This window comes from Chrysochloris asiatica, unplaced genomic scaffold (assembly GCF_000296735.1).
Source record: "Chrysochloris asiatica unplaced genomic scaffold, ChrAsi1.0 scaffold00124, whole genome shotgun sequence".
Classification (NCBI taxonomy): Eukaryota; Metazoa; Chordata; class Mammalia; order Afrosoricida; family Chrysochloridae; genus Chrysochloris; species Chrysochloris asiatica.
The window spans coordinates 2,000,908-2,010,565 of NW_006408642.1; the positions used below are offsets into that span (position 1 = coordinate 2,000,908).

A 9,658-nucleotide genomic window follows, 5' to 3' on the forward strand; every position below is an offset into this window, starting at 1 on the left:
TTGGGGGTCTTCCTCTTTTTGTCTGATCCTCCACTTTAACAAGCACGATATCCAGGGGCTAGTCCCTCCTGATAACATGTCCTAAGTACATAAGACAAAGTTTTACCATCTTTTTTTCTAAGGTGCATTTTGGTTGTACTTCTTTCAACACAGATTTGTTTATTCTTCAGGCCGTCCATGGTACTTTTAATATCCTTCTCCAACATCTTAATTCAAATGCATCCATTTTTCATCTATGGTCTTCCTTGTTCATTGTCCAACTTTCACATGCATGTGCGGCGCTTGTCTGCTCAAGGACCCTTATGATGAGTGGAGTTCAGAGCAACTCTAACCTCTTATTCCCTACCCACCTTAATGAGGCCAACAGCTCGGAGAGAGGTGCGCTAGCAGGAAGCCCAAGAAAGATCCTGGCAACATCCTGACGCTACTGGATACAGTTGATAAAAATGGACTATCCTTGAAAATCTCAAATTAAGACCTATTTTTAAACTACATACCTGCCACAATGCAGTAGCTAGCTGCTACACCAGATACATTCCTGGTAGTAGTGAAAACATTTATTTATTTTTTTTAATCTCCAAATGGGCCAATATGTTACAGATGAATGGACTGCCTCCTCATCTCACCAGACAGAAGCAGAACAGAAAACCACAAGTGCTCGGGACTGGTTCACAGGTTCATGTTCTGTGGACTGGTTTCCCAAATATGTATAATAGCTGTGCAGTCTAAACTAAATTAAGAAGTTAACTTTCCAATAAGCTTAGGAAGGCATTATATAAGGAAAATCAAAAGCAATGCTTTTAAAGCAGTGAACACAAGAAGCTCATCTGCACTGTGACTTTCTAAGGATCTGTGGGGTATTGGATGAGTTGGCTGTTCATGACCTCAGTACGGCACTGGGATTTGGATAATTCTTTTGGCATCTCCTGGATAGATTATGAGTCAACTCAGAAGCAACAAACTCCTCAAAGCTTACAATACCACGTACAAGCATGTGAAGATGATTAAATCAAAATTCTGAATTTTATTTGGTAATTCTCACCCTTTCCTACTAAATTTCATTAGTGCCATCAACACTGAGCATAAGAAAGCTAAATTCACAGGTAAGGTCAAACACAGATAAGATAAGGAAAATAATGAAAGAATTCTGAGAACTGTTGATGACTTAACAAGGAAAATAGCATGAAAAGAGCCAAGAGGTCTTTTTCCCTTCATGTGGTTTAGTTCCCCGTTTGAAAGTACTGGAGACAAACACTACTAAAGCTATTTCTACTACATCAAATGACCTTTGAACCAAGAAGAGTATTTTTCATTCCCTAAAAGTGCCTACATTTAAAAAGATCCTACAGAACACATCTCCCTCCCTCTCCTCTTCTCCTCTCCCACCAAAGAGTAGGCTGACTCCTGAGAGACGGTGAGCTGGCCCTTCCTCGGGGTGGCCTCATCCCCTGTCTCAGAGCATGGCTACGCAAGTCCATAAAGACCTTAACGGTGGAGACATTCAGTATTCTTAGAAAACCTAAAAGGTCCTAAGTAAACGTAAGACAAATAAGGAAGAAATAAGGAACACAGGGCAAATATATTTATCCCCACACAAACCAACCTTGTGCCAAAGAATTCCAAGGTGAAGTGCAAGGTCCAAATCACTGTGTTCAGGCATCAGTATGTCAGTGCAATAGAATTATACAGGCAGAAGTATAATCATGCAAAAGTGAAGCCCATGACACCAAGTAAATTAAAGAAGGTTACAGATGAATTTTTAATAACATGCAAATTCATGCACGTGTTACCAGAATGATATACTTTCCAGAACTCCGGATCTGAGGCACCCAAACATCAACACATAAATGCGTTGCCTGAACGCAATACTTCATAACAGACAGGACCTACACTCCACATCTGTACTTTACAGGGTCTTACTCTGCCCTGTGATGAACCTTCTAGGAAACAACATACCCACTTATCAGTGGCAATCTTTTTTTATTCCATGCTAACAATAAAATTGAGAAGCCTACTTTATTTTAACTGCAGACCTCTATGGCATTTCTGAAATCTCAGTTGAGCGTTTATTATCAATATCTAAGTGAGACTGGAGATGCAGTGTGACAAATGTCTTAGCTTTCCCTTGTGGAGAGATCACCACTTTATCAACCACATAGACAGCCACTGTTCCAGACAAGGGAAAAGATAGTATCATTTATGAGTGATAATCTCAACATAAAGACCAAAGACTGAGTAAAAGATAGTATAATGATTTGGATTTCATTGCTACACTGTCACTCAAATAATTGTTTTAAATTAAATTGAGCTATAATTCAAGAAATGTCATTATAAAAATACACTGCACATGGCAGACAATATAAGTCAACAGAAACAATGGTAAAATAATCTTAAAACTCCAGTTGCATAAGTTTTATTACTTAAAATTTTATTTCAGGATTTTTAGTACCAAAATCTATTGAATAATTTCTATGGACTTATTTACCCTATTTGGGGGTCTTTCTAAACAAAGTACATTATCAGAAGAGAATGTATTTTTCTCCAAATGTCAAATTGTATTACAGTCAACAGATAAAAATACACAAAGGTCACTCCCTAGAGATGAATAAATACCAATAGGATTTTAAAATGACCACATCTTGACACAGTTCCACAGAACTGTAGAAACAGACACATTTTTATAAGGGATGTGAGAAACTGGGTGTTACTTACGAGAATAGTTCCATAACTGAAAAGGAACTCCTCTGTTACAACTTGAGGACGAAATACCTGTAAGATGAGAGTTACCAGAGATTAAATCTTGACAGCCAGGGACAATTTTAGCTCAAGAAAAAGAGAAGGAGAAAAATGAAAGCGTTTTGTTGGAGTTAAATCATTCTCAGTTCTAGTTTACAAAGAAAGGAGCCAGATTTATAGTCTTTTTATCCCTAGTAAAACAGTACCTGAGAAGTGACCAGGTGAAGCACAACAGGCATCAGAGGGAGACATATCTTCAGCTGCTTCACTTGCACTGTTGATGGGTGTTTACGACCAGAAACATTAGCCAAGGCGTTAAGAATGTCACCTGGGAAGCACACCCCAGAACACATATGAGGTTAAAGACATCAAATACGAGTACTTACATACCTTGGACAGCTAGGGTTGAGCTGCCCAGAACCTGACAAGATAAGGATAAAGAAAGATGTCTGAAACCGTGAGCAAGTGACAAATGCTACTATTTGTTGGACTGGACTTGTGCTTATGGATGCTGCTGCTCGAAATTCCAACCAGAATGGAAGGTTCTTCATATCAAGGAAGATGTTGTCTCCTCAGTGTATTTGGTTGACAGGAATTTTAGATGCTGGCTATCAAAAACAGGGGGCTATAAAGGCAGAATGGACTCGTGTTGTGGCAGTGTTGAGTGATGCACTGGACTGCAAAGTCAGTTTGAACTGCAAGGTCGGTAGTTCAAACTCACCAGCCTCTCCTTGGAAACCCTATAAAGGGTCGCTATGAGTCAGAACTGACTCCACGGCACTTAACAATAACAACAATTGGTGTCTACCAGATGTTGACACTGATGGGGATGCTGTGGAAATAAAAGAAATAGGTAGACTCTGTGACAATTTTTCACAAGTATTCACGTTATAACAATTGTGGACACTTAGGACAGAAGGTGATAGGCTTCATTTTTGTTGTTGTTGTTAAGTGCTATTGAGTTGGTTCTGACTCATAGCAACCATGTATAGGGTTTCCAAAGAGCAACTGGTGGGTTTGAACTGCCAACCTAGGAGTTCAATCCAACCTTGCCGTTGAGTGGTTATCCTACAGCACCACACCAGGACTCCACTTTTGGATATACATTATCAATTAACTTGGCCTCTCACCTAGAAATTTAAAACAGAACTCATAAATGGTTACGGTAAAGTAGTGATTTTAGACATGATTTTTTTTCCTTTTTCTTTTTTCTTAATATATTTTCCAAATATCAACTATGAACACTTAGTCACTTTTGTAAGCAGGAAAGAAAATCATTGAAAAAATGCTAACTTTGTGAAAAACAGAATAGAAAAGTGATCAATTCGCAAAACTCTTCCTCAAATGTTCGTTGGGAAGAAAACTTGTTTTGTAGAGTTCTGTGGAATTTTATCATTTATATCATAAGACAGAATGCATCTGATAATAAAGAACTCAACAACTACCAATTGACTAGATCATAACCTTTAGGTTCGAGTTAAAAAATGGACACAATCTAAAACAAACTTTGACATGCTCATTCTATTTTCAGGCATTTTGTTCTTGCTGTTGTTAAGTGCCATAGCATCAGCTCTGACTCATAGTGACACTGTATAGGGTACCTAAGGAGCGGCTGGTGAGTTTGAACCACCAACCTTGCAGATCAAACTGACCTTGTGGTCAAGTGCTTATCCTAAAGCACCACAAACAAATCAACCTCCAAAGAATTAGCATAGAGCAAAGGGTACTACAAATTGGCCCTGAAAATCTTTTCATTCTGTTGTATTCATTGTCTGAATTTCTGAAATCTAAGTATATTTTACTATAATGCCTTGAATCAAATTTAACATGTTAAATATCTCTGGTTTATAGCTACATCTGCTGGAAAAACATGGAATGGGATTTAAGGCAAATATACATACTCTTTAGATGATGCAAACAACAATCAAATAAGGATTTTTAAGATGTAACTAATATCCTTTGATATGTTTATGCTGAAGACAGTTTTTCAAACTAAAGAAGTTTTTACACTTAAAACTAACATCAAAATTATTTAACAGTACATGTTAATGTCTTTGCATTTTAAGATTCTTTTCAGAATAAATACATTTGTGGTTCAAATTTGGAGAGAAAAAAAAAATTCCTTCAGAATTAGGCAGAGAGAAATCTTTGGGAGAAAATACTGAAAATAATAGTGAAGATACCATTGTGAGCAATTAAAACAGCGTGTCACTGTAACTTGTAACCTGCTCTCTTCCTCACTTATTTCACTGATGAGAAGTAATTCTGAAGACAGAGCAGGTAAATTTGCATCTTGAAGCCACATTGTTACTGAACTTGCCTGCAACAACAGACAAGGAAGGAAAGAAAACAAGTGCAGTGATGTTGCAGAAAAGCAAGTAGCCATGAGGCCTGCGGAAGAGCCTCCAATTTACCCAGGATGCGTGGCAGTTCCTGCACAATGTGATGGATGAGGAGATCCAGGCACTTGGATAGGTATTCATTGCCGCTCTGCTGCTCCTTGCCTGGAGTGGTCTTTCTGCTGTCTCTCTCGATGTACATCACCAGTCTACATACAGGAAAGTGCAAAAGATTACTTCTCATGATAAAACAGATGATCACAACAGTCTGAAAATGCCGCCAAGCCAAATGTTTCCAGAGGGCACAGTCCCAATCATGGTGACATTCTGATTTGCAGCAACTTGTCAGAAACAGATTTTTGCCTTAGAAAAATCTACATGTTTATGCACAAAGAAAAGAAGGCAACTTTGAATCACTCTGCCAACGTGCTGTGAAACAATGCCCTGATTTCATTTGCCTTTAGCCAATGAAAAGAAACATTTTCCAGATACGAAATCAAAGGCCAGCAAAGGTGTCTGGTCAGAAGATGGCTCTTGCTGTTTAAAACATTTATACTCAGACCACAAGCTAACTGTACTTTTGTTGGTAATTAGTATTAAACTTGCTTGGAACCTCAGGCGATTCACATAGATTCTGCTTCTTTCAGTAAAATGTACAAATAAATCCAAACAAAAAGTTTCACTATAACATCGGGTTATGGACATAGCAGACATTATCTAAAAATCTGGATTTTACATGTCCCTTTGTCTACTAGTTAAATAATATCTGCCTTTTAAAACAAACTTATTTTGTCTTCAAACCACTGGTATTCATTAAACATCAACCTCTAACTGTTTATAATTCAGAAGTAAGAAATATACTGGACCATAGTGGTTATGAATTGGGCTGCGAACCTCAGGGTCAGCAGTTCGAAACTACCAGCAGTTCTGCAGGAGAAAGATGAGCCTTGCTGCTCCCATAAAGATTTACAGCCTTGGAAATCCTGTATAGGGTCGCTATGAGTCGGAACCAACTCCACGGCACATAACAACAACATCACCCTAGATTCTGAGGGTGTGGGTGAAAACTTTTGGGCCTTCTCCACATATATTGATGAACAACCACCAACCAGTCATCTTCCCAAGATCCCATTCCCTGATCTCCCTAAAGGACACTGAGTACATTGAGCTCATTATGCAAAAAGTCCCTTCACAGGAGACTCGCTGTTTGCCATCACCCATCTCTCCAGGTTGGTAGAACTCACTTAGCCCAGCTAAGTTTTTATTTCTCAAAGAGAACTTCCATTCAACTGCCACTGTAACTGCAAAGAAGTGGGTCTGCACATAATACGCATACGTACATAATACACATACATACATAATACACATATGTACATAATACATATACAAACAAGTAGATCAGCACATAAAACAAATACACATAAATACAAACAAGTGGGTCTGCACATAATACACATAGATAACACACATATGACACCTAACACTGTTGTTAAGCGTCATTGAGTTGGGTCCGACTCATAGTGACCCTGTATGGGGTTTCCTAGGAGCAGCTGGTGAATTGGTACTGCAGACCTTGCAGTTCAAAACAACTTTGCAGTCCCTCGCATTAACTCACAGTACTACACCAAGACTCCCTTCATATACATATACCACTGTACTGGAATCTTAACACTTAGCGTTCATGTGGCTCTCTTGATTTATTCATTTATTTGCCTTTTTGTTTACTATTATTTGGAATCTTCCTATTGAAAGTTTAAGGAGTGCTGGTGGTACTGTAGAATAAGCATTGGATTGCTAACTAGAAGGTCAACAGTTCTAACTCACCAGCTTCTCCGTGGAACAAAAGATATGACTATCTGTTCCCTGTACAGATTTACCACCTCAGAAGCTCTACACAGGGTCACTATGAATCACAATGGACTCCATAGCAGTAAGATAGGTTTGGGAATACTGAAAGCATGAGGATGGAACCCAATCAGCAGTTCTCATCAGCCAGTTAGCGGCTTTCGTTCTAGTCACTCAGTACAGTTCTAACCATACTCTAACAAATACATGACACGGGTCAAAATGCAAGAGAATGTTGATGAATCAATAGTGGTGCTGTATCCTTTGTTTGGTTGATGATGCATGGAGGGGATTGTAACCATGGCAATGAAACGATATACAATAGAATGAATGTAAAACTAATGTTCTCCCATGTAAACTATCACATAATTCACAATAAATAAAAAACGAAAAAAAAAAAAAAAAGTGGCGCTGTAGGGTAAACACTGGACTGCAGTGTCGGTTTGAACCACAAAGTCAGCAGTTCAAATCCACCAGCCATTCCTCAGAAACCCTATACAGGGCTGCTACAAGTCAGAATCAACTCAACAGCAATTAACAGCAAGAACAATACAAATATATCACTGTTACTTGAAAAGAACTCATGAGCAAATACCTTCCGGACAATAAGCAAGTAAGAGAAGAATGAGATCCTACCATTTCATAAGTAAAATCACAAACTTCCAGCTATGTAAGATATGATGAAAGGACTGAGAGCAGACCACCAGCCAGTCAGCCTAGAGGCACAGCGTGCAACTCAAATCTCACCCACTATCACCTTGGCAAGAGAATGGCAACAACTCTAAGAATCTTTTGATTTGTTGGCACCTGTTCAGTCTAATCTCAGGCACAGAACCAGGAACTACCAGGGACATGGGAACCCATCTTCCTTTCCTACTTTCCTAGAGGGGCTACGTGCCTTCTCGCTGTCCAGTATCACCATAACGTTTCCAAGTTTACAGCTTACTTACTGCATTCAATTGCATCCCATCCAACAAAAGTATTTCATAATCTGCACTTTGCCTGCTCAAGTACTGTCACTGTGACAGTTCCTCCATTTCCTGGGGACTTCCACTAATTGACTACACGACATCTTCTCCAAATCCTGTCTTTTATCACTTCCTTCTGTCCTGCATTCTATCCTACCATCACCATCCATCATTTGATTATATTCTTGGCCTCATTATTTTTCTCCCTTGCACTCTAGCAAAATGAACTCTGGACAAATTCAATGATTTCCTTTCTGAATGCTTGTAAAGAAGACTGCTTAAGCCAGGTTCACATGGGGCTAATCCAGACGTTGCAAGGGGATTTCCAAAAGTTCATGGCAAAATGGAATAAAGAGACACTGGAATTTTGAACCTTGCTTGTGTATATATATGCAAGATACCAATATCAGATGGCCCAGAGCATGTCCAGCAATCTAACTATTTCTTTGGTGAATTTATCCTCACAGCTTAAATGGTTATTTCAAACTTTTCTTCTCCAAAGAAGAGCGATAAGACCTAAAGAGGCTTGGAATCAATTAGTCTGATGGACTAACGGAACATGTGAACATCAGTAGCCATGACTCTGAGATAAGAAGTAGACAGTGCCCGGCCACCACTACCCAAATGTTCAGAAAAAGAGCACATTAGAGGGTCCTGAACGGAGCGGGAGAAAATGTGAAACAAAACTCAAAATTAGAAAAAACACAAAACAAAAAAGACCAGGTTGACTGGTCAAAAAGAGATCGGAGGGCTTTATCAAGCATCTTCCCCCGCGGTAGCCTCCTCATTCTCTCTGCTCTTCAGCGTTAGCTGTTACTGAGGCTGTTCAATTTTTAAATTCCCAGGATCCAAATTCACTGCCATGTCTTATGAAGAAGGGAAACTCTTTTTGGGAGGTCTCAATTTCAACACCGATGAGCAGGCTGGAATACCATTTCAGCAGCTTTGGACCGATTTCTGAGGTGGTGGTAGTGAAGGACCGAGAGACTCAGTGATCCCGGGGTTTTGGCTTTATCACCTTTACCAATCCAGAGTATGCTTCAGATGCCACGCGAGCCATGAATGAAGAGTCCCTGGATGGTCGCCAGATCCGTGTGGATCATGCAGGCAAATCAGCCCGGGGAACCAGAGGGAGTGCTTTAGGTGCTCATGGGCGTGGTGTGGTCGCAGCTACTCTAGAGGAGGTGGGGACCAGGGCTAAGGGAGCAGCAGGTATGACAGTCAACCTGGAGGATACGGATATGGATCTGGAAGGTCCAGAGATTATAGTGGCAGAAACCAGGGTGGTTATGACCGCTATTCTGGAGGAAATTACAGAGATAATTACGACAACTGAAATGAGGCATGCACATATGATATATACAAGGAATAAAAATTCTTCTGATCCAGGATCATCCTTACGATGGCTGTATTTATAAAAGGTTTTCAGAGCTGCAGTGAAACATCTTTGTTTTAGTAGAGCAATCTCTATTTTTTAATTAAGCTCCCAAGGTAGCCTGTTAAAGATCTTTTAGTAAACCCCATGTGTTTTTAGAACTTTTTTCTCCCATTTAAGACAAATTCTGCGACGTTTGTAGAGTCTAGGTATTTTTCCTTTTACCAGTTTTTAGTTTGAACACTCAGGATTATCCTGGCAAAAAACTTCAGCCAGGCTGGTTTTCTTTTTTGTTTTTGTTTTAATTGAGTATCTAAGGAGCTCTGGTAGCGTAGTGGTTACGAATCGGGCTGCGAACCTTAAGGTCAGCAGTTCGAAACTACCAGCCGCTCCGC

General features: G+C 39.5%; 1 protein-coding gene across 1 annotated transcript in view; it reads right to left on the bottom strand.

Moving 5' to 3' along the window:
* The window catches only part of ULK4 (unc-51 like kinase 4), an 892,765-nt gene that overhangs the window by 578,368 nt on the left and 304,739 nt on the right, over nucleotides 1-9,658 (bottom strand). The window contains exons 20-22 of the mRNA XM_006868826.1: nucleotides 5,151-5,284; nucleotides 2,943-3,064; nucleotides 2,713-2,769 (exon numbers count right to left, since the gene is read on the bottom strand). Of these exons, the coding sequence (XP_006868888.1) occupies nucleotides 2,713-2,769; nucleotides 2,943-3,064; nucleotides 5,151-5,284 (313 nt within the window). The remainder of the gene's footprint in view (nucleotides 1-2,712; nucleotides 2,770-2,942; nucleotides 3,065-5,150; nucleotides 5,285-9,658) is intronic.